The sequence below is a fragment of the Bicyclus anynana genome, chromosome 7 (assembly GCF_947172395.1).
Source record: "Bicyclus anynana chromosome 7, ilBicAnyn1.1, whole genome shotgun sequence".
Lineage (NCBI taxonomy): Eukaryota > Metazoa > Arthropoda > Insecta > Lepidoptera > Nymphalidae > Bicyclus > Bicyclus anynana.
The window spans coordinates 4,303,924-4,330,103 of NC_069089.1; the positions used below are offsets into that span (position 1 = coordinate 4,303,924).

General features: G+C 38.0%; 1 protein-coding gene across 6 annotated transcripts in view; it reads right to left on the reverse strand.

Moving 5' to 3' along the window:
- Window positions 1-491: 491 nt before the first annotated feature.
- The window catches only part of LOC112047239 (protocadherin-like wing polarity protein stan), a 227,333-nt gene continuing 201,644 nt past the window's right edge, over window positions 492-26,180 (reverse strand). For 5 of the 6 annotated variants that reach the window (XM_052882693.1, XM_052882694.1, XM_052882692.1 and 2 more), the window contains 19 exons: window positions 25,478-25,777; window positions 24,440-24,667; window positions 23,923-24,367; window positions 23,489-23,630; window positions 22,945-23,166; window positions 22,331-22,551; window positions 18,908-19,054; window positions 18,322-18,519; window positions 17,872-17,964; window positions 14,183-14,299; window positions 13,148-13,266; window positions 12,390-12,566; window positions 11,658-11,759; window positions 10,569-10,791; window positions 9,363-9,608; window positions 8,558-8,721; window positions 7,610-7,675; window positions 6,940-6,994; window positions 492-5,575 (listed from right to left, as the gene is read on the reverse strand). In XM_052882693.1, the coding sequence (XP_052738653.1) occupies window positions 5,536-5,575; window positions 6,940-6,994; window positions 7,610-7,675; window positions 8,558-8,721; window positions 9,363-9,608; window positions 10,569-10,791; window positions 11,658-11,759; window positions 12,390-12,566; window positions 13,148-13,266; window positions 14,183-14,299; window positions 17,872-17,964; window positions 18,322-18,519; window positions 18,908-19,054; window positions 22,331-22,551; window positions 22,945-23,166; window positions 23,489-23,630; window positions 23,923-24,367; window positions 24,440-24,667; window positions 25,478-25,777 (3,305 nt within the window). In that variant the 3' untranslated portion in view covers window positions 492-5,535. Of the gene's footprint in view, window positions 5,576-6,270; window positions 6,370-6,939; window positions 6,995-7,609; window positions 7,676-8,557; window positions 8,722-9,362; window positions 9,609-10,568; window positions 10,792-11,657; window positions 11,760-12,389; window positions 12,567-13,147; window positions 13,267-14,182; window positions 14,300-17,871; window positions 17,965-18,321; window positions 18,520-18,907; window positions 19,055-22,330; window positions 22,552-22,944; window positions 23,167-23,488; window positions 23,631-23,922; window positions 24,368-24,439; window positions 24,668-25,477; window positions 25,778-26,180 lie in introns of all 6 variants that reach the window. The other variant, XR_008250991.1, reaches the window with a different exon arrangement.

The following is a 26,180-nucleotide window of genomic DNA, read 5'->3' on the forward strand; positions in this document are numbered from 1 at the left end:
AAACTCCCTTCCAGAACGGCTCTCTAAGCCGAGGTCAAAGTCTCACAGGAGACGCCCATAGTCGTAGAGAGTCGTGCGTCCTCTTTCTCTTTCAGTCTTCGGGTCTGATCAGGCGATGCTTCTCCGCTCGCTCACTACACCCGAAGACGCCGGTCCCGTGTAGAGCCTTTGGCACTTTCACAGACAGGAAAAAAAGTAAAGAAGAAAAGGTCCTGAGTTGGTGGTGTGGAGGTGCCTCGGAGAGCACGGTCGTCGGTCCCGTTCGTTACCATTAATATCTGATAGTGGTCGTTAATGAATTTAACATTATCACTTCGCATTATACACCACATTACACACATTATAAGCTTCATATCCCCTCTCGTATAGAGTGGCCTGGCTCTGTAATGTTTAACTAGGCTGTTAGAATGGTAATAATGATTCTTACGCCTAATATTTTATTTTATTTAAATATAAAAAGGACTTGGTACCTATTTAAAAATGAAAACAACTTTTAGCAATAAAATATTTTATTTCAATATAAAACAGTTCAGACGCTACTTATTTAAGTAGTTTTCTACTGCTACTAATAATAATCAATTTCGTTACACAACTGGAATGTAGTCACTGAGCGAAATGCTAAAATGCCTAATTGAGCTGACATCTGATGTAGCTATTATATCCATCGTTTCTGAACTTTGAATAGGTAATAATGAAATTATAATTTTAACGAAAATTGATAATTCAGGTTTCATTTCATTCAATTAATTTGTAGCGGACCTATCATAAATAACTTAAAGAATTTTTATTTTATATTCAATCAAATTATAATAAAAATTCTTTAGCCTTTACTTACTACATATTTAATAAACCCATTTATTTAATATGGCAAAGTGAATATAGGGAAAATTTGAGTAAAGCTTTCTTCCCCTATTTAATAAGTATTTTATAATTAAACTAATTAACTACTAGAACGTGTAAAAAGTCTATTTATTTACAAAATAGGTGGACTCTTCGTTAAATCGCTCAAAATACACACAACACTCTTGACGGTCAGTATTTACATTGCATATATTCATTCTAAAAATTATAATAGGTAGGTAATATCTATTTTAAACTTTCTCTTTTACTTTTTATTTTTATGCATCTTGTCTACATTTCGAAATACTATTTAACAGTGGCGGTCTTAGGGGGTGGCGAACGGGGCAAGCGCCCGGGGCCTCGCTCTTGCAAGGGCCTCGCGCCTAGACCTAATAAGTAAATTTTCTTATTTAAAACTTTTGATTTTAATGCTTAATTATTTATTAAGATAAATTAAAATATAGTTTTAGTTAACTAATTCAAAACATACTCGAAAATTTATTATTTAGTGCTAAAACATCGCGACACAAAACACTTGAAGGTCTGTTTTTGTTTTGTTTTATATTTGCATAGCCCTCAGATCAGGAGTGCTATTCTGTAATGATCTTTTGTTCAATGCGCAAGTGCGTGTTGTGAATTCACCAAAAGCAAATCACGTGACTCAAATTTATGAAAAAAAAAAAAATAATAAATATTACTCAATTACGTAAATAATTGATTGTGTTGAGCAACTTTCAATTATTATGAAAGAATTTCTTAATACAAATACAACCAAAATTGAAAAACATTTTATTGGTTTCTAAGCCGTCGAAAAAACCACTGCTGAGAGTTTGATGAATAATATTATAATCACAGAATTAGAACAGTTACTTAGGTATGTCATTGCAAAACTGCAGAGGTCATGGATTAATGTTGCCAAAATGTGGGATGAAAAAAGTGGTGCCTAAAAACGTATTGTGGGTCGTTTTGGGACGGTGGGCAAATACTACACTAGCGTAGGTTAAGATCGGACGGATCGTGGTTTTATAAAGCGTTAGCTTTATACGGAGGGAGATAATTATTGCCACGACACCTGTTACAGTTGCGTCTGCTGAAAAGAGTTTTTCGAGGCTTAAAAATTATTAAAACATAATTTGATGACACAAGATGGGATAGATAGCTTTTGCTATTTTTTAAATTTTTTTGATTGAAAAAATAGCTCGTTATACACATATATTGGGCTTAAATAAAGATTTTAGTTTTAGAAAAAGCCGCAAACATCAATTATAAAAGTTATCTATACTAATATTATAAAGAGGTAAAGTTTGTAAGTTTGTCACATTTTTTAAATGGGGTAATCTTCGGAACTACTGGTCCGATTTTAAAAATTCTTTCACCAGTAGAATGCTACATTATCGGGGAGTGCTATAGGCTATATTTTATATTGGTATCATATATATTAGCCGAGTTATCACAGTTTTTGTCATACAGGTCGGACTGAAAATCCTCTTAAACAGACTTATTCGCATTCGCTGCCTTAACTATCGTGTAAAATTGAAATTAATGTATGGAGACTTTATGTATCTTTAAAAGTTCTACAAAAAAGTCCGCGACACCATATATCTATCTTCTATATATTAGCAGATATTGTACCTTTTGTGTTTTAAAAATTAATAATTTTATATACTTAGGTTTACGTCATTATTTATACAACTAAACTTTAATCCTTATTAAAATAATAATCACAAGGATATTATGGAGATAAGATTTGCCCTTTACAGTATGTTAATTACTTAAATAGTTTCGGAGATAATACAAAATTTCTAAAAGACACAGAAATTCCGCTATATGACACCCGGCGCTTTCATTTACGTAGTTACCGTTCCCGTGTGAATATGGGGATCAAACATAGCCTATAACACTCGCAAATAACGTAGTTTTCTATTGGTAAAACAATTTTCCAAATCGGTCCAGTAGATCCAGAGATTACCTCCTACAACCACACGACCTTTACCTCTTTATATTTTTAGCATAGAAGTCTCTGTTTCTCTTGGTCATACCACCACTCTGGAAGGACTGGACCGATTTTGCTAAGGGTAGGAGTAAGATAGAGAAGTTACAGGGTAGGTTAGGGTACGGGTAGGGAAGCGTAGGCGTAGGGTAGGTTTAGGGCCGGGTTTAGGGTAGTGATAGGGTAGGGGTAGAGGTAGGGTAGTGGTAGGGTAGAGGTACGGGTAGGATAGGGAAGTGGTAGGGTAGGGGTAGGATAGGCGTGAGATAGGGATACGGGTGGGATAGGGGTAGGAAAGGGATAGGGTACGGGGAGGGTAGGGGTAGGATGGGGGTAGGGTGTAGGTAAGGTAGAGGTAGAGGAGGGATAGGGTAGGTGTAGGGTAGATGTAGGGGTTGGGTAGGGTAGGGTTGGGGTAGTGGTAGGGTAGGGGTAGTAGTAAAGTTGACATCGAAATTTACGCGGACGAAGTCGCGGGCGTCCGCTAGTAATCTATAAAATATTTTAAATTTTCTAAAATGTTTTAAAACTGAACTTTTACATATTTTTTATAACTTATGCATTTCTCGTAAAACATGACAAATGCCTAAACCTACATACGAGTACTTTTTATGGAAGACAAAGGGCCTCGCAAAATCCTGCCGCCCGGAGCCTCGCAATGGGTAAGACCGCCACTGCTATTTAATGGCAAAATTGCAAAACAGCATTCAAAAATTTAGTTTAAATTTAGTCACAAATAGGTACTTTAAAGGCGAATTTATATTTGTCTGACGTGTCGTGTCGTGAGGCGTCAGAACATAATCGGTATCATACATTTAGTATGGCAACGTTTAAAGACTTATGTGTTGTGACATGTCGTGATGAATTCTTATGTGTACAAAATGTATGATACCTAATCTGTTCTGATGCGTCACGACACGACACGTCAGACAAATATAATTCCATCCTAAGGAGATAAAATACATAAATAATAAGATGGTAATAATATTAAACTAAAAAAGATTCTTCGTTTCAAATTGCCAGTAAAATAGGCCTTGTATCAAAGATTTTATTGCCTTAAATAATACAGCGAAATTGTGTAAAGTTGAACAAGACTGATTAACTACGCGTGTAATAAATTTGTTATAATATTTTTTTTATTCTAAGGTCTAGTTTTTGAATTCCTTCTGTTTAAGTTAAAAGATGTTTTAACTATTCATTGCAAAACTATTAAAAAAAAATTGTAATTCCAGTTTTGCAAACCATTATTTTTAATAAAATACCTCCTCTGAATCTACAAATTAAACATTTATTTTATAAACATTAATTATTACATATTTTAAATAAGTTTTGGTATCTTATAAAAATATTTCACATCTTGTAAATCTACAACTAGAATACATAAGATCTACATAATATCATTTATATCAGCGTTGCATTCGTAAACATTACTAAAAAACAGATATATTTATTAAATTTCATTGAAAACGTTCAACTACCCAACTCGTACATATTGTATTATCTTTGACTTCCACCAATCTATAGACCTAACAGACGACGACGTGATGCTCTGATAACGCCATCATTTATTTGCCTTTCCAATTTATTTAGATTTTAGGATTTCTTACATTTTTTATAGTTATGTTTGCAAATACGGTAGTTATTCTATATACATTTACCTACTGACTTTGGAATAAACCTTTTAAAGCGAAATCTAAAAAGCCGAAGTCTCATTATTATATAAATGTTAGGGATATTCTAATATTAATTTCTAAATAAAAATTTACCAAATTGGTACACAAAATGAAATTGGTAGTAGTAAAAAAAGAGCAGTGTGGAAAGATGGCAACACTGTAATTCTTTTGTTTTAACAAACAATACAAACTGTTGTTTCCTATTTACAAATAATAAGTCTTAAATATTAATTTAATACTACATTTACATCTTAATAAAATATTTTGAACACCCGTTTATTTAAATCTTACTAAATGAACAGACTTTATTAGTATTTAAAATTCTACTTAAAAGCATTTTTAGTTACAAAAATTTCAAATAAAAAAAAATTGAGATCTAATTTCATTGTCATATTTGAGCATAGAGTGCAGTGGTGGATTTTATGTTAAAGATAGAATATTTAAATCTTAAAACTACCATATTGTATAATGGCAACGATTCTACTTAAAGCATAGACAATGTATTTAAAATATCCGTTACAGCAGGCCAAGGTCAAATTCAGCCATTGTATAGAACGAAAAGTACCGCCATTTGAATAATATACAGCTTTCCATGTACTTTTCAATTCCATCTATCAATAACACCTTTAAATCCCAGTTACCGATGACCTACTAAAATGGCCGCACTGTTACATAATTACAAGGTCGAAATATCAATTTAAGTAGGTTGAATTCCAAATCGAAATACCTATAAACTTGTAAAATATTCTCAATACACTCAAACCACTAGCATTACATTAAATTAAATTTACATTAAACGCACAGTGTAATTTCAAACTTTTAATTGGTTAAACAGTACTACAAGCCAGAGGTGTCTATATTGGCAGTGACCACTGAAATCTGAATTATAATTATGACAGTCTTAATATTCGCAGAGGATACTAACATAACAAGTAGGTATGTGTTTAGTACTATTACACTTTACATAATAAAATACAATAAATAAATAATTAACTAATTGAGATTCATTGGAAATCTTGTACTATGTGGTCTTTACACTCTCGTCTCAGCGTCGTCTTCAGTAGTAGATTTCCTGTAATGTAATAAAATGCTCCGATGAATATTGATTAAAAACTTGTCTAAAATTATTTTTTAATATGACGTCTTTAAAACATGTGAGGTAGTTTTGATACTACAGTAGGCCTATCATGACACCAACGTACCTATAAAGTAAAAAACAAAAACTGGTGGAATCTTTCTTTTTTTAAATTATTAAGGAATTAAGGCTGCAATTAAAGATTTTTTTTACTCTTTACAAGTTAGCTCTTGACTACAATCTCACCTGATGGTAAGTGATGATGTAATCTAAGATGGAAGCGGGCTAACTTGTTAGGAGGAGGATGAAAATCCACACTCCTTCCAATTCTACACGACATCGTACCGAAACGCTAAATTGTTTGGCGGTACGTCTTTGTCGGTAGGGTGGTAAATAGCCACGGCCGAAGCCTCCCACCTGCTAGACCTGGACCAATTAAGAAAACCTCAATCGGCCCAGCTGGGGATCGAACCCAGGACCTCCGTCATTAAATCCACCGCGCATACCACTGCGCCACGGAGGCCGTAATGTTAGTGATTTAATTAAATATTAAAAAAGTATTTTTCTCTTCTCTTAATTACTTAGGTAGATACATATTTATATGCTTTTTAAATTTTCTGTTAAGTGCCAGAGTAAATTAAAAAAAAATCAATTGGAATACATAAAGCATGCTTAAAATTACATCTCCTTACCTCTTCCCTACGGCGACAGATGATTGTGCGCGCGACACCACCGGTTAGCAAAGCAAAAGATGATTTTATAATGAGTGTTTCTCATACAACCGCCACCATCTATTGAGATATCGATTTACATTAAACACATACACGAATCGTGTAAAAATCAGCCAATCAAAAAATAAGGGTTCCGTTTTTGTATCACGTACGTTCGGAACCCTAAAAATATGCAGTTCGTTTCAAATTGCATATTTTAAGTAGACTGCTTATTAGGCTTTTTGTCTACAAATACTGAATGAATACAATTATTTTATTAATTATTATTCCTTGATCAAATTAATAATTAAAATACTGACTGACTCTCACACATAATATTTCTAGCCATCTTGAATTTGAGCAATTTAGAAAAAAATTATATATTAACATAGGTAAGTACTTCATTTCCTTTTTTAATGTGTTTTATTATTTGTTCTCTTGTTTTGTAGTGTACACATAAAGTGTATAAATAAATAAAATTAGCTTGTTAACGAGATGGCTAGAAGTTATGAAATAAAAATTAATATGTAAAAAGTTTTTTGTCATGCATTTTTTATAATAAACATGCGATGTGTTTTAGAACAGAAATATTAAATAAGTAGAAAATAAACTTAGGAAAAGTATATTTTATCTTTTGTGGTAAGTACTTACTCGCTAGTCTCCCCCATGCTCGCTAGTGGCGCTCCCATTTGTTGTTGGCCGTCGGCTAAAATAAAAAATTACAATTTTTAGTTATAGTAAACGTAAAACCAAGCTATTAAAAATGATTGAATTTCCCAAAATTTTCTCAAGATTAAGAAGATTTTTTTTGTTTTACTTTATTCTTTGTTTACATTGGTAGATACAATATTTATTAAAAAGATGGGGAAAATAGTTATTCTGAGAACAATAACACCGTTCAATTAACAAATTGCTTTTCAAAAAAAGCCTCAACAGCTCAGCTAAAGATGCCCGACACAATACAGAGAAATGGTAAATTCGATCCCCTGCCCGCTAGACTATTGTCGTATGAATTCCCAGCACAGTCTATTTCTAAACATATTAGAGGGAAACGGGTATATTGATCATATATATAAAAGATATTGCAAATCTATCTAAAGATCAATGCCACCTTTCTTTGTCATTTTATAACTCAAGAACGGGCTCATCTATCCAAACAAAATGTTTAGGGTTTGTTCGGACTATTTAGTAGATGGTATAAGTGAAGTTGGGACAAAATCGGTCGAGCGATTCTTCATTTATCAATTTTGAATAAGGATAACTTATTTAAGGGAACCCTGCGACAATTTTTTATTTAGGTATTAGAATACTTTGTACAAACCTGTGTGCAAATCACCGCCGACATGTGGAGACTGCGCGCCGCGAACGTTCATGTGATCTTCCTCCGCTATACAAAGCAAAACCAACAACAGGCCAAGTTAATAAGCTTTTGTGTGAGGCAAATAATAATAAACTCAAACTGATCGATGTGCATAAATAAAGAGAAAACGTGTTTTGCAAATAAAATGAAAATAAACGCAAACTCTTTAACTATAATACAATTCACAACTTGCGTGAAAATAGGATTTTTATCCTACAAAAACTCTTTAGTCTTCGTGATAAAATTTAAGTTATTCCAGATTATAATGTACCTTTTTCTAATTTTATTAAAATCCGTCCAGTATTTTATGCATAAGTATTTTTTTTATTTATCGATTTCGACTAAGTATACGGCATCTATTTTACGTATGCTGCACCAGTAGTAAATAGCAGTGACTTATATCAGATAAAAGTATCTGAAATACAGATACAAGTTACAAAATACGTATTTTTACATCTTGTATTTGAATTACTTTTGATTTTTTTGATTTTGCTGGTATATTAGTATTTTGATACTTTATTCCCCAAGATACTTTTACTAAAATAAACTATTTTTTCCGAACGCAACTGAACGCAGCGCGATGTTTAAAAACTTAGTCGATATTGTCTCCGAAAATATGGTGAAAATTGTTTTCTTACAAAACAATTTTATCTTTAAAAATTATTTGAAAGATAGGTATGTTGTATCTAGTATTTCAGATACTTATTTAGAAAAGTATTTGTATCTGGTATCTGGAATGCTTTTTTTAGCATCTTGTATTTCAAATACTTTGTACAGGGTATCTGATACATCACTGGTAAATAGTACTTTACAAGCTCCTCTCGTAAGTATCAAATTTTTCTCAGTGTACGGACCTAAATGTCTACTACAGCACACAGTAAATGCGTGTCATTAACAATTGCCACTCACCGGTGTAGGGGAAGTGGTACTTGTCGTGTGGTTGGTGTTTGTCCGACGCGTCCGACATGCGGTCGCTGTACTCGTAGTGCTCCATGTTCCTCTGGTAGTCGTTCTTCAACATCGTCGCTATGCCGGAGTCACGGAAGTCCCGCGGTGGGTAGCCGTCGTGATCCCTTTAATAATTTAATGAATTTAATGAAATAAAGTTCAATGACGTGATAACAAAAAAAAAATCATTTGTGTGTCCCAAAATAACTTTGCTCATCAGATAATGATGAAACAAGAAAGTAGAGCATACTTTCAACTTTGGGACTAATTTAGTATAAATTATTTTGATTTTAGCATCAAATTATTGAACCTATTTTCGTGAACAACTTATGGAACTACTCTGAAAGTGGCGCCAGTGACAGTAAATAGCCGTGATAAGGGCACATAATTCAGAGGGTCAAAAGTCACATTACAAGAAGAATGTTAAAACTGCAAATAGAAAAACACAAGAGGATAACCAAAGAAGATAGTTGGAGAGTAACAGAAGATTTGTGTATAAGGAATAAGTGACATCAAGATTTTTTTTTATTCTTTACAAGTTAGCCCTTGATTACAATTTTACCTGATGGTAAGCGATGATGCAATCTAAAATTAAAGCGGGTTAACTTGTTAGGAGGAGGATGAAAATCCACACCCTTTTCGGTTTCTACACGACATCGTACTGGAACGCTAAATTGGCAAGTTACCTAGCCTTAGGATGACATATTGTACCAACCCCACTACAGTGGGATAAGGTCAAGGCGATGATAGAGCTTTTATTTTATACCTTGTCGTTACACTGGAATCGCGGAAATCTCGTGAACCATACACACTGGGTTCAGTAGTCATGTACTTGGTGGGGCTGTATCCGTAGTCTGAAGTGCGCGAAGACAGATACGTCTTGGAGCCGTAGGGGTTGGCCGGCAGCCGGTACATGCTGGGGGAGATGGGGTAGCTCGAGTCGTACGGCATTTGCTTCTCTGCATCATTGGGCATCACCCCGTACATTAGTTCCTCTTCCATTGCGCCATATCTGGAAGAAAGGTATCGACGATTAGACGAGACAAGTAGGCCTCGTCATATCTCGAGAAGAGATAAAGACAAAACGTCGAACAATAGCGACGCAGTTGAAAATATCGCTCTTTCGTAGGGTTGGGACAAAGACAAAGAGCGACATTTTCGATTATCTGCCGATTGGCGGGCTCAGGACGGTAATGTAGAATAGGCGTTTGCCAATTCAACGAGCGCTATCAGATGTTATTGAAATTGACCGAGAACGGCTTACCGTTCTCAGAGTTAAACTTAACTCAACCGTTAATAAAATATTTATTGTAGATAAATAGCGTATTTAGGCAAAGTACAAGATATCATTGAGCATTGCAAATTACTAGCAGACGCTGCGTGGTTTTACCCGCGCGGTTCCCGTTCCTATAGGAATGCGGGGATATAATATAGCTTATATCATTCGGGGATAGTGTGGAAGCTACACAGTGAAAGAATTTTTATATAGGTTCACTAGTTTCAGAGCCCTTTCAATGCAAACAATCAAATCTTCCCTCTTTATAACATTAGTATAGATTATTATCATTTATCATCGTCGAGTGCCTTCTTCCAATTAAATTTGGTCTGTCAGGTACGAAATCTCTTCCGGTCTTGTGAATTCATGTTATTCAGCTTGGTCCATCCACATCATCCACATCCACTTCGTTCGCAGTCTTCTTCCTAGTGCACATTTTTATAATAAACTAGCGGACACCCGCGACTTCGTCCGCGTGAAACTCGATGTAAACTTTCAACTACCTTTACCCTACCCCTACCCTACCCTACCCCTACCATACCCCTACCCTACCCTTACCCTAGTACGGTAGGCTGGAATATTTGATGTTGAATGCGCCGGTCGCCTCCCGGTGCCGGCGCCGATGACCCCCTCCCGCAGCTCCTAATGACCGCTCCCGTCGCTCGTCTGCGCGTGAACAATAAACAAAAGCCTCACCTATTATCAAGAGGCAGCCTCGACGCATCGACGCTCGCCACGTAAGTGTCATGCACGTTCTCCAGTATGGAGGGCTTGAGACGGTGTCGACTGAGCTGGTACACGTCCGACGTGAGGTCTGGATTGGGCAGCGGGTTGGGGGATGGTGATGCGGCGCCAGGGTTGCCACCATCTTCGGACCCCGTCTCTTGGGACCATCTGCCCATGTCTGGACGGTTTGATTCTGTGGAAGAATTAATGGGATTAGGGAGAATCAATATGTTGTTGCCAGAGATGACACAAATGGTTCCGCGATTTGGTCGCTAACTATGGGCCTCATAAGAAGGCTTAGAGTGACTCAGCGGGCGATGGAACGAGCTATGTCTTTGCGTCATCGAATCAGAAATAGGCAGATTCGCAGAAGAACCAAAGTCACCGACATAGCTCAACGAGTTGCGAAGCTGAAGTGGCAATGGGCGGGGCACATAGTTCGAAGAGCCGATGGACGTTGGGGTCCCAAGGTGCTGGAATGGCGATCCCGCACTAGAAAGCGCAGTGTTGGTCGACCCCCCACCAGGTAGACTGACGACATCAAGCGAGTCACAGGGATTTGGATAGGATCCCTACAAAAGACCTATGTCCTTTAGTGGACGTCCATCGGCTGATATGATGATGATGATTATAGTGTTGCTACATATATATTTTTTTGTGATTAGTAGCTGTGGAAAAATTTTTATAATTAGGCAATAAATAACTTACTGTAGACATACAATGTTTACTTTCATAATACGAGTTCAAATTATTTATTTTATACCTGTGGTATGATTCTTCAGAACAGCTGTTGAAATTAGGGAGAGACTAATATCCTACTGACACCTTTTTATACTGTCGTGCTTATCTGATGAAATGATCAAATAAGTATTATAAAAAAAAATCGCATGAAATTTCCTGGATTTTTCGTTATATGATCAAAGATTTTTCCGGGATAAAAAGTACCCTATGTTTTGCTCCAAGGTAAATTTGCCTCTATACAAAATACGTTTTATTGTGTGTTGTGTGTTTTAACCGCAAATGTTTTATTTATGAGTAGGTATAAATAAAGAATGATACCTTCTCTAATGTGCGACGGCCATCTCGGTGGAATCGCTAAGGGCGCTCCCTCGGTGATGTTTGGAAGGTAGCCTCCTCCCGTGCCAGTCGTACCTCGGTCTCCTACAAAGTAAGCACACTCTTTGAGAATTCAATCGTTGATGTGAATTTTAACAGCATTCGACGTTTATGTCTACAAAGCACAAATTCCAATTTAAAGATTATAAATTAATTATAATTCTTTTGATATTATAAAAAATAAACTTTAAAAAATGCTATAAAATGTAGCTGTAGCTTGGCAAGATCGTTGATGACACTTCCGTGATATGCGGGGGACGGGGGGAAAAACTGCGCGAGTGTGCAATCGTGCGTGCGGGGATGTGAGGTGCATGAGTCGTGGGTTTTTTACACGCCCCCCGGCCCGCGCGGACCATCGGGAGTGTTTGTTTGAAAACGAACGAATTTGCCAAGCTATAATAAAGTTGCTATGGCCACCTTCTGACTCCATCTTAAGATCTGCCCCATGATACCATGATTGTATTGTATTGTGCTATTACACTCACGTAGTTTCCGTTCCCGTGGGTATACGGGGATATAACATAGCCCAGGTTACTCGCTGATAATGTAGCTTCACATTGGTAGAATATTTTTTTAAATCGGTTCAGTACTTTTGGAGCCTATTCGCTACAAACAAACAAACAAAAACATATTTTCTTATTATAATATCAGTATGGATTTAAGACAGATACTCACGGTGCGCAGAAGGCGGATGGCTGGATCTCCTAGAAGTGGTGTCGTCGTCGTCAGAAGAGTGGCTGGAGGCGAGGTCAAGACTGCGTGCGGAGGCCTCGCTCTCGCTGTCGGTGCCCTCTGTGCCTTCTGTGGCCTCTTCTGCCTCACCGCGGTTCTTGCGACGCCGGCGACCTTCGTCTGCAGAACCAATTTTTTTTAGTTGATCTAACGACCTTTCTGGAGCAGTTAGTACTGCGGAGCGGTCCTGAGTTGGACTCCTAGTTTAGGATTTTATGTTTTCTAAATTGGCTCAGGTCTGGTCTGGTGGTATATATTCGCCGTGGCTAGTTACCACCCTACCGACAGGCGTACCGCTAAGCTATTTAACGTCCCGATACGAAGCCGTGTACTAACTGTCGGAAGTATGAATAAACTTGTACCTCTTCTAAGTAAGCCCACATCCATCCAATACAAAAAAAATAATAAAAAGAAACGGGCGTAGACCACGCTTCTGAAGTGCGTGAAGTGAAGCAGAGAAAGCGAAACAGCGTTATCTATGAGCCTCAGGTACACAACAGGTTCTTCAGTGTACAAAGAGATTGTTTCAAAGTATTCTAAGAACGCCATCTATTGGTACTTAAATATAACAAACACTGTTTCATTATGCCTGTAGATGGCAGCACGCATCGCCCGATTATAGTTTTCGAAACGCATTCACCAACGTACTCCTCAAGTCAACCTTGCGAAGATCATTTACTTCAAAAAGTTAAATAAACTACCTTCTTTCCGAGTGTGCAGCGACGAGTCAAAGCCGCGCAGGTAGGCCGGCATGTCGCTCGCGCTGGTGTTGTAGTTAGAGGTGGAAGTGCTGGTGTGACGCAGTTGGCCGTCGCTGCGGCTGCATACAGAATACTAGCGTTAACATATTACCAATTATAGCTTGGGGGTTCCCAGGAGCCAAAGGACAATGCTTCCCGGGAAACACAATCACAAGCAACACAGCGTCTTAGCCGGCGAAGACGAGCTCCCCGATATCTAACGTCGCCCGGACGTGGGTTTTCTAACTCACGATCTCGGAGGCGTCCGGACTGATTCACTCAGGTCACGGTTACACCCTCCCGAATGGCCCTCTAAGCCGAGGTCCGAGTCTCATAGGTGACGCCCTTAGACAGTCGTTCCGTCCTCTATCTTTATTTCAGCCTTCGGGTCTCATCAGGCGATGCTTCTGCGCTCGCCCAAACCCCCCGGTGACGTCGTAATGGTTCCACATGGAGCCATCGGCACTTACTCAACACGAAAAAAAATCCCAGGAGCAATATCGGATTTAATCAAACGCGTTCGATAAACAGGAAGAATTTCATGCTGTTGAGTACGTCCAGTAGGAACTCTCGATATTGGTGGGTATGCCTATGCTAAAAAAAGTAACTACAGAAATACTCAAGCAGTAGTTAACTTAAAAGTTAGTGTTTATTTCCAAAATCTAATTTGAGCGTTAAGTAAGGGAATGGGAGGGAGTTACGAGGTTGCTAAATAATGCTTGTTGTTCTCGAGCCGGTATTTTGTGTTGTTGCAAGGCAAAGTAATAAAAATTGTCTTACAATTCTGTAGTTATTTCCCCACAGCTCGAAGCTAAACTAGTACAATGACCATTTCCATTTCCTGTCTTTTACCAAATCGAATAGGTACGAGTAAGTACACTTTTAGCAAGTTATTTTTTTTTTGTGAAAATGTGAGTCCATGATTTTCCTGTTATTTGCGATTCGTTTCTTGGTACATGGACCTACGACGTAAATGAAGCCTACTAAAATTCTGACCTGTATGGGCTAGAACTGGTCTTGGTGGTGGATCTGGAGGTGGTGGAAGAAGCCGATATCCCTATGTTCCGGAGCTGTCTGCCTGGCTCCGTACTGCTATGGTAGGCCAACGCCGATCTAATAAATAAATAAATAAATAAATATACTTAAACAATACACATCACTAACTAGCCCCAAAGTAAGCATACAGAGTAGCTTGTGTTATGGGTGCTAAGATAGTTGATATTATAATATTAATATACAATTATATACTTATATAATGTATAAATACACACAGACACTGGAAAAGACCCATGCTCATCACACAAATATTTTCCAGTTGTGGGAATCGAACCCACGGCCGTGGGTGCAGAAAGCAGGGTCACTACCCACTGCGCCACGCGGCCGTCAATCTATATATAAATATACAATTAAATATCTTTATATTATTATGAGCCGTTATAGCCCAGTGGATATAAACTCTGCCTCTGATTCCAGAGGGTGTGGGTTCGAATCCGGTCCGAGGCATGCATCTCCAACTTTTCAGTCGTGTGCATTTTAAAAAATTATATATCACGTGTCCCAAACGGTGAAGGAAAAACATCGTGAGGGAACCTGCATATCAGATTTTCTTAATTCTCTGCGTGTGTGAAGTTTGCCAATCCGCATTGGGCCAGCGTGGTAGACTATTTGGCCTATAGTCCACAACTTTAGGTTTTTTACACAACAATAATACTACTCAAAAAGGTTCTTTTAAGCGACACTTTTCGTTTCGATTTACATACATTTTATTTTTAATAATAAGCTTTACGGCTCTGGGTTCTAGCCCTTTTGAGCCCGGATTCACATACAATTAATTAATTATCTTGGACTAATTATAGAAGGACCTGCCTCGCAAGACGTTACCTCTCTGTCAATCAATCAACGATCTAACGCGTGTATACTTATATCGTATCGATGTTTCATTGTTGTAATCGTTTTCGTCGACTGAAAAAACTCCCTAATCATTCCGGTTTGTGTAGTAAGTAGTTCAATGGCATGAAAAATGGTCAACAACTTCTAATTCACTAAAAGATGACGTGACGTTCGATTTCAGTTTCACCTGATGGTAAGCGATGATGCAATCTAAGATTTTTTTTTTTATTGTTTACAAGTTAGCCCTTGACTACAATCTCACCTGATGGTAAGTGATGATGTAGTCTTAGATGGAAGCGGGCTAACTTGTAAGGAGGAGGATGAAAATCCACACCCCTTTCGGTTACGGCATCGTACCGGAACGCTAAATCGCTCGGCGGTACGTCTTTGCCGGTAGGGTGGTAACTAGCCACGGCCGAAGCCTTCCACCAGCCAGACCTGGTCCAATTAAGAAAACCTCAATCAGCCCAGTCAGGAATCCAACCCAGGACCTCCTTCTTGTAAATCCACCGCGCATACCACTGCGCCACGGAGGTCATCAAAAACATAATTATAATAAATAATAAATTTGTAATAAAAACAAGCATATCTAAAAGAAAAATAGATACTATTCTTCTAACGAACGAACAAACAGCAAAACATCGATCCATTAATTTAATATTCTGTGTACAGATTATATTATTCTTGTTAAATATTTTATTATTTATTTTTGTTAAATATTATCGATGACTGAGTTTACCTCGTACCCTTCAAAAACGACAGACAAATTTGTTGCTGCATTTGGGTGCGATCCATTTCCATTTCTAATTCCTCTATGTTAAATATATAGAGTTTGCACAAAAACAATACAAACGACATAAAAAGAACCCAAGCAGACATGAGTCACAAACCATTATGAAAAATAAAGATATTGAGTTTTATGGGTATTAAATGTGCATTTATAAAATTAAATTATAACTTTAATTATTTTATAAATGTCGTATTTTCATATCAAAAGAAGAAAGAAGTTGTAATTAAAACGATGATTTCTTTTATTTTAATGTGAATTTAACCTTTCATTTATTGCAGAATTACCATATACTATGATAATTTTTTTGATTTTGTATTAATAAGTGAAAGAAGATTTGACATTTGACAGTTCACACTTCACAGCACAGAACACTACTTTATTTGCTGTCTATGACTAATACTCCTACTTATATATCAGTATTCGTTAATGATTCTTTAACTAAATCCAGTCTGTCGTGCGTATTTTCTTCCCTTGTAATTTTTGTTATTTCGTTTTGTTCTCGTTTCGTTGTTATTGTTAATTATAGTTTATTTGTTGTTTGTTTACTGTTTTTACCCGACTGCAAGAAGGGTTATGTTTTTCGCGCGTATCTTGTATGTATGTATGTAATATTCTTTATTACCTCATATCTTCCAAACCGTTGAACGGATTTACGTAATTCAGATAACGTTAGATTTGTTTTAATAACCCAAGTGTTCTTAGATAGGTGAAATTAGAAAAAAAAACCAACAAGACGACTGTGAGACGCTATAGAATCGGGGTGAAGTTTTTTTTTTTGTGAATATTTCAACATGCGAATCAAATTCAAGGGATTTTTGTGAGAATTTCAAAATAGTATATCATGGCCATGTTAAAAAAACTACAATTAGGAAAACGTTATTTATTAATTCTAATATTAATTAAGTCTATACATAATACGCGAGGCGGACGACTATAAGGTGCGGGGTTTATGAAGTGTAGTTATAAAACACCTAAAATAGACTAAAAGAAATATATTGATTATAAAAATCGGACAAGTGCGAGTCGGATTCGGCCACCGAGGGTTGCGTAGATTTTTTGAATATTTACTTAATTTCGGTTGGACTTAGGTATACATTATCGTACTTTGTAACAAACGTAACCAATAAATCCGAAATTCACCATCTATCGTAACTAAAAAGTGTGAAATAAATTAATTAATTAAACAAATATAAAAACCCGGCATAAATGATATAAAAATTGATCAAACTAAAGTCGGGACCTAATAAAAAATGTAGACGAAATTCTATTCAATATAATAGGTCCCGACTGTTTTCTAATTGTTTTCTACACTTCTGGACTGAGCTTTTTTTTTCTTTTCAGTTTTTTTATCATTTATGCAGTCGGGTTTTTTATCAGTTTAATTAATTAATTTTATTTAGTTTAGTACGAAAATTAGTGAACCGGAGCCTGGTACTAGCCGGAGCAGTTATTCCGCGTTGCTATTGTTTCCGTCACCAAAAAAGAAACGTACGAATCAATCACCCTTATCGTCCTCCGAGAAAACCGTTTTGATTAATGTGTTTAAATATGTCGAGGAAACCTTATGCTTGCTTCTACATAATAAAGAAACAAAACTATAAGAGTTCTTTATTGCCTACGGAACCCTTAATATAAGTGAAGCATTATCTGTTTGATAAATAACAGGATATATTATATAGGAATATAAAATTAAAAAAATATTTGTTTACCACAGGAAGTTTTATTTCATGATAATATTCGTAAATAATGATAAAATGTTGAGCAAACCTGAGTCAGCTGTTTTTGTTTGTTTACATAGTTTAAAATACCTACTCAATCTGACTATAACTCCTTTCATTCTGAGAGGAGACTAGAGCTCAGCGAGCCGAATATGGATTGAAAGGAGGATTATGTTTTTAATAAAATTAATATTACAAAGGTATTGTCAAGTTGCCTAACTTTTAACATAGCTCTTAGTATTTAAATAGTCTCTAGTTTAGTTAAAAAGTTTATACAATTTACAAACCTGTTCACTTGTGAGAGATTTTGGGCACTCGTGCTAATAATGACAGAAGTGTCGGCAAGAGGGACTTTCTTCCCGAGACACCTCAAAATTGTCCTGTTTGAAAAATAAAACAGAATATTAAAAAAAAATATTGAAGTAGGCTGATAATAATAACGCCAGGCAAGTAGGCTTAAATGTGCACCACGACATACCTCGAGACGCGAGAAAGAAAAAGTGTTTTTCAGATATCATGGGTACGGTGACAGTTCTTTTCACTCTTGAAAGTTTAATAGTAGGTAATATGAAACGAATTATGAAAGTCTATGTATTATGAAAGTCATAAGGTGCTATCTGAAAAATACTTTAATAGTTGCGGAATTAACAATATATAGCTTTCTTTTGTTGTGTAGGGACGAAAGAGAGTGATAATGCATTATCAATGATGAGTGTCTCGTGATAGAATACTCTTACCTCTTCAAGTTGTCCCGCACTCGTATGTTGAAGGCGATGTAGCCCAGCGAGGCAGCGGCAGCGTGCAGAGCGACCGCGCCCGCCAACACTGAGCTCAGCACGTTGCGGCGTGCGCCCGCCTCGCTGCCCAGTATGAGAGCGCTGGCCCAGGCCACACACAGTAGTGGCAGGCACACTATGCTCACTGCTAGCAGCATCCTACACGAAAACAACGAGTGTGTTGTAGACCACGAGACTGAAGTGAAACTTCTTTCAAATATAGAAATAAAGCGCTATCTATGAGCCTCAGGCATAACTGCATCGCAACAGGTTCAAGTTTACAAATAGGGTTCAAAGTTCTCTGAGAACGCCATCTACTGGTAGTTTAAAATAATAAACTCGATTTCAACAGCACGCATTTAAAAACTTGGAACGTAGACATCATCTCCTTTACCTCTTGTGTCCTTCTTCTTGCAATTTAAACATTCTTCTATGATTTACATCATGATGGAAATGTAATGCGGAGGGAGGGAGGACCTGTACGCCCATACCAAGCTAACATTTTACTCCTTAACGTTTCTGACAATGGCAGTATAGAATATAATACCTTAAGTTTCCAAATCCGATGACATGGTCGCGTACGGTGAAGGCGGCGCGCGTAGCTCCCGCCAGGAAGACTAGCGCCGCCAACGCGTACACGCCCGCTGGGACTACAACCCACCACACCACCGCCTCGTGGCAGCTTACCCAGCAGCTACAACACAATCGTACCCAACAATCATTACCCAAGATCAATTTTATAACTATGAGTTGGAAATCTTACACATTTGACGGAAAAAATATTTTTATTTAATGCAGGGGTATTTCGTACCTACATGACCAATGTCGACTACATTTCTTTCAACCAACATCACCAATGTCAACAATAATTCCTTGTTGCCTGTCTCAATAACCTGCTTTTAGTAACAGATAGCTACTGACGACAAACAGTAACTACCTATCTTTTAAGAGCTCCTAAATAGTGGACTGTTATAGGTTTAAGGAGCTAAAATGTCTAAATATACAAGAATATGACATTGGTAGTTTTACTTCGCAGCTTTAGCGAGGACGCTAACGATAACTCACAACATTGCGTTCCCGTATTGTCGTTGGTGCCGCGCGACCACCGGATCATGGTATATGTCGCGCAGTATGGACACTTTGGACACATTTTGGGCTAGTGCATGTTGCAATATAGGTACAATAGTAACCAGTGACTAAGTGTCTGTTGTTTGTTCAATCTGTCATTCTCGTACATTCAAGTATCACATTAATCTGTGCATTCACTGTTCTTTTGCTGATCTGTTGAGTATACTTTATTAATTAATAAATGAGACAGTCGAGCAGTGTTATCTTTTATCTGCGATCTTCTTATACCAACAGTACAGAATGGGGATGATGACTAGGTTTGAATATATTGATTTTTATGATACATTCAGGTAAATAGGGTCAATGTTAGCTAATTTATACATAAAAAGCAAAGATTGCCTGGATATTTGCAAAATAAATGAGATTATAAAATTTCAAAATCTATTAAATTTTTTTTATCGTAATTAGATGAAAATTCATGCAGTTTTAGCTTCCTTACATTAAATGTGACATTTTTAATAACGCGCGGCAGCGCCGCAAATCTGAACCTTTAAATCCCTGTAGCTCCGAAAGTAATGATCGCAGATACCCCGTTACTTTTACAAAATTGCTTTGCTATTAGCATACCTACTCTTAATTTATATACAATTTAAAAAACTGTCATCATCCCTATTTATGTATAACTTACAACAGCGCGTTGTGTATTGTCGTTGGCCAGCGGATCGTAGAATACGTCCCGTAGTTTGGTCACTTTTTGGGTTAGTATAGATATAACTCACAACAAGTGAAGTGAACTGGTGAAGTCTACGCTCCGACCTACTCGTGCCCATATCCAAAACCCCGAGTCCTTTCAACTAGAACTGCAGAACCGCTTTGATTGCCTAGCAAATTGCGAAACTGTGGACGATCTGAACAACAGGTTCGTGGAAACTGTCCATTCCGTTGGGTCTAAGTTCTATAAGACCCACCGTACGAAAAGAACCAAAAAGTTCTCAGACCAAACACTTAAACTCATGGAAGAGAGGCAAGAAATGAGATTGCAGTCTTCAGCAGATGCGTCAAAATACCGACAAATCAGTAGACAGATCTCTAAGTCGCAAACCAGCGACTTGCGAAACTTCAATACCGAGCGTATTAAAAATGCGATTGAAAACAATCGCGGCTCGAAAGTTTTCGCCAGAGATCTGTCTATTGGACAGAGGCAGCTGACGCGTTTGAAGACCGAGCACGGTAATCTTATTTCTTCCAAGCCCGAGTTATTAAGTGAGGTCGAGAAGTTCTATGGACAGCTATACATGACTACTCAGCAGCCTGTTGACAACTTGGCTAAAGACCCCAGAGCCAAGTTGACCCGACACTATACCGAAGATATCCCGGACGTCAGCCTATACGAGATTAGTGTGGCTCTCAAACAATTGAAGAACAATAAGGCGCCAGGTGAGGACGGAATCACAGCAGAACTCCTGAAAGCGGGTGGAAAACCGATACTTAAAGTCCTTCAGCGATTGTTCAATTCCGTCATTCACGAGGGCACGACGCCTGAGGCGTGGCATAGGAGCGTGGTGGTTCTGTTCTTCAAAAAAGGTGACAACACCTTGCTGAAGAATTACAGACCCATCTCGCTGCTAAGTCATGTTTACAAATTGTTCTCGAGAGTCATTACGAATCGTCTCGCTAATAGGTTTGACGACTTCCAGCCTCCCGAACAAGCCGGTTTCCGAAAAGGCTTTAGCACCATAGACCACATCCATACGCTGCGGCAGGTTATACAGAAGACTCACGAGTATAACCAGCCACTTTGCTTAGCGTTTGTGGACTATGAGAAAGCCTTCGATTCGGTGGAAACCTGGGCTGTGCTAAGGTCATTGCAGAGATGCCGAATTGATTACAGGTATATCCAAGCGTTGAAGTGCTTGTACGAAAACGCCACTATGTCAGTCCGTATTCAGGATCAGACTACGAGGCCAATCCAGTTGCAGCGAGGAGTGCGTCAGGGAGATGTGATCTCTCCGAAGCTATTTACCGCCGCATTGGAAGACGTCTTTAGGCTTCTGGACTGGGGCGGACTTGGCATCAACATCAATGGCGAGTACATCACTCAACTGCGGTTCGCGGATGATGTAGTCATCATGGCACAGACTCTGGATGACCTTAGTACAATGCTCAATGACCTCAGCAGCGTTTCTCAACAGGTGGGCCTGAAAATGAACATGGGCAAAACAAAAATAATGTGTAATGCTCATGTATCGCTCCACCCAGTTATAGTTGAGAACGCTGCACTCGAAATTGTAGACGAATACATATACCTAGGACATATGATCCAGTTAGGTAGGTCCAATTTCGAGAAAGAGGTGAACCGTCGAATCCAACTCGGCTGGGCTGCATTCGGGAAACTTCGCGACATCTTTTCGTCCGAAATTCCTCAGTGCCTGAAGACAAAAGTCTTCGAACAGTGCGTGTTGCCAGTGATGACCTATGGTTCCGAGACTTGGTCGCTAACTATGGGCCTCATAAGAAGGCTCAGAGTCACACAGCGGGCGATGGAACGAGCTATGTTAGGAGTATCTCTGCGTGATCGAATCAGAAATGAGGAGATCCGCAGAAGAACCAAAGTCACCGACATAGCTCAACGAGTTGCGAAGCTGAAGTGGCAATGGGCGGGGCACATAGTGCGAAGAGCCGATGGACGTTGGGGTCCCAAAGTGCTGGAATGGCGACCCCGCACTAGTAAGCGCAGTGTTGGCCGACCCCCCACCAGGTGGACTGACGACATCAAGCGAGTCGCAGGGATTCGCTGGATGCAGTTGGCTCAGTATCGTGATGTTTGGAAGTCCCTACAAAAGGCCTATGTCCTGCAGTGGACGTCCATCGGCTGATATGATGATGATGATGATGAACTCACAACAGCGCGTTCCCGTATTGATGCTGGTGCTGGGCAGCGGCGAGAGCTAGCGCGACGGCGGGCGCGGCGTATGCTGCCGCCAGCTGCGCGGCCAGCGGGCCGTGGTTGACGTCGCGCAGCTCGCGCACCAGCCGGCGCAGCTGCCACGCGTCGCACGCCGCCCAGCCCAGCGCGCACACCCACCAGTAGTGCAGCCCCATCGCCACCACCTTGCACAGGAACTACACAAACAACGAATTAGGGCTTGTACACATTAAATCTTTTTATTGTTAACAAAAATATTGACCCGAATTTATGCATTTAGGTGCATTCCTCGAAAAAGCGTAAAATAACCTAATATGACCTTATACCGACCGACCGACCGACCGATATAATAATATGATCTTTGGTGATCGGTTTGAAGGCCAAATAGACTCTTGAAGTTTATTTTGTTTTTTGACACCGCCTTCAAACCGATCAATAGAAAGGACATAAGTACAATGCCATTTTTCGCTTTTTAAAGTAATCTTTTATTCGTAATCAAACAGGGATTGGCACAAGTTTGACTATCAAAAATTTATTCAACTTTTAGAAATATTTTTAAATAAGATTAAAATTTTAATAAAAAGAGATACCTCATTCTGAACTAAAGAGCTCCGCGCTTTCAGAGCAATTAGATACAGTAATTCAGCCATAAACACGCAGAATATCAGATGCTTGTGTATAGAGTTAGATACAGTAGCTGCTCCGCCGCGCATAAGGCACAACGCTACCCAAGTCCATAGCAGCAATGGGAGGGATATGCTAAACCCAGTGTAGGATGTCACCGATTCTAGGAGAGAAGGCTCTGGAATAAACTGAAAAACAAAACAATAGTGTAAGTATTGCGATCGTGGCAGATAAGGAAAGCTCTAAAATCTGAATCAATATGTAAATTAAACGAAAAATACAATGTCTTTTCTTTCTACAAAAGTCGAATGAATAAAAACACAAATGCATAAAATTGCATAAACCTTCCTTTGCATAAAATTACTTTGTATTTAGATATTGATAGTTATAATTGATAGTTAGATAGTAGTTGAGTGAGTAAATTTTCTACTATAAGTTATTTACTTCTCATCTCAAGCCAAAAATTTAGTAGAGTCAATCATAGATCCAAGATTTTTGAGATTTGCTTACCTCAATGTCAACTTCGTCGACTAAAACAGCAAACGTGGACAGGTGATTGCAAGTGCAGTTGATAAGCAAGGGTTCGTCAGAGTATGGGGACCAGTCGTAGTCAATTTCGGTGTGACAACCGACTCGCGACCATTCCCCGGTCCTGAAATTGAAAATGAAGGTAATTAAGATGACCAACGAAGATATTGAAGAGTTATTTATGTGTTCACCAATTTTTAGGGCGAAATATATCCACAAATGTTTCCTAACGATATAATTATCTTTCCTCACCAAAGCCTTTGTTAGGAGTAATCCCTAATCTTTTTTCCTTTTTCCTTCTCCTAGCTAAAAGTAGGGACCAACAACTCAAAAAAAAAATCGGATTTCAATGTTCTGCATCAATTTTAAACGCTTTAGTCGTTAAGTGCTGGTTAATTTTTGGTTACATCACTTACCCTCTCAAAGTAGACCAGTGAACACATTGCGGATTTGTTCTGGTACCGAAAGTCTCTCTATTGATATCCAACCACAACTGCAACCTGATCGGCTTCTTCAGTCTAACGTTGTTCAAACCTTTGTATAGCAACTTCTTTTTCCCGACCTCCTTTGTTGAATTAACTTCCTTGTTTTTATCGTTATCCATAATAAGAGCTAATACTTTAGGCCCTTCTGAATTATCTAATCTCTCAGCAACATAAGACGAATCGTTTTCTTGGAAATTTTCGTTGTATGATTTGTCTGATTTTTTGTACGCTGGTTGTATTACTACTGGACCGTGGTTATCATTTGAGGTTTCTTCGTCTGTTTGAGGCCATGTATCTTGTTTTGAATGTGTGTTGGGTGTTATTTGGTTGTTTAAATGGTTTGGATGGGGATGGCCTTTATTACTGTACGTTATACCTGAGAAATTACGAAGTATTAAAAGGCGCAAAGAGATAATATAAAAGCATAAACAAAACGTTTGCTACAAACCTTCGAAGTCATCCATTATGTCATTAGCATTTTCATCGCTTTCCTTCGTTTCCCTGAGCCACACATTTTCAGGTACAAATAAAGCCACTTGCAGTATTGGCGATCCTAACGTAATATTGACTCCCCATCGTCGACTTACGGACTCATCCATTCGTAAAGGCATTAATTGGGAGCTGTTCCGTGAATATTGTAGGTAAGAGAATACGGCTCTGGACTCGTAGTTCGTGTCTAGAATTTTGGGTCAAAATTAATTAAGGATTAAGACATTAACATTTTTTATAGTTTATTAGCAAGTAATATAAAATGAATGTTGATAAATGTTACTGGAAAATCAACTAGATGGACTAATCTTTTTGTCTTACAATTGAATCCATACAGCATCAAAATACATTGTGGGGATTTATGGACAATATATTATTTAATTCAAAGCAGGTAATCTGTTTTTTTACTGTTTCCGTATTTTTCTATCTATAAGTAAGAATTCCTTTCCTCAAATCTCCTAAATGCATACATTTGATTTCATCTATACTAATATTATAAAGGGGAAAACTTTGTTTGTATGTTAGTTTGTTTGTTTGATTGTAATGAATAGGCTCAAAAACTACTGGAGCGATTTTAAAAATTCTTTCAACATTCGAAAGCTACATTATCCACAAGTAACATAGGCTAAATTTTATTTTGGAAAAAATAGGGTTCCGTAAGATATTTGGGTTTTCGGACACAAGGTGTAAAAAATCAACCAGAAAAGTAGGGTAGGGGTAGGTAGGAGTAGGGTAGGGGTAGGAGTAGGCTGGGGGTACGCTAGGGGTAGGACAGGGGTAGGACAGGGGTTGGGTAGGGGTAGGATAGGGGTAGTTCAAAGTTTACATCGAGTTTCACGCGGACGAAGTCGCGGGCGTCGGCTAGTTTTAAATAAATTGTAACAACACAGAAATTGAAGTAACTGGAAACTTATTGTTATATATTTTTGGTAAAGTATAGTAATCCTACCTATCTTTAAAGTTTTATTACCAATTTGCAACTACGACTTGAACATACCTTGTGCGCTATTGATTCCAATCAAGTCCAACGGCAGCAGAACTCTGGAGAACTTGTCAAACTTCTTTTTATTTTTGACATAATTATTATATTTCGGGAACGAGACAGCAGGACTTGAAGGCTTTTTGTTCTTTGATTTGCCGATGCCGTAGTACCCTGGCGTTTGTATGGGAGAGTGTATGAAGGAAGAGGTGTCCGGTAGCACTACTCGCTCAGTGGTGTAGGTGTCGCCGTAACGGTTCAGTGTAGTGGGTTCGAAGCCGTAGATAGATTCCGCTGTGACTATGTCCACGCCGATTACTGGAAATTTTATCAGGTATTATAGGTTGACAAAATTTGGATTTTGTTCCATAAATATAGTAATGATTATAAATACAAGAATTTACATATTATTTATGCGTCTAGGTTAAGGCGAGTTAAGAATTCTTTTATCTTTTTGTTACATAATTTAACTATCATCTTTTTATTTTATGTTAAGCAAATTAGGCATACAAGGCAACACACGTGAATATGCTAAAAGGTCTAATAAAACGTAATTTAGAAGGATTATATTTTTTGAATAAACATATTTTGTTATGGACATGGTCGTTTTTGAACATAATATGTAGTTATGATAGATATATGACAAGACATTAGAGATTTGGGGTTTTCTTATCTATTCTTTACACCATAGATAATATACTATACTTTACAGTATAATTAG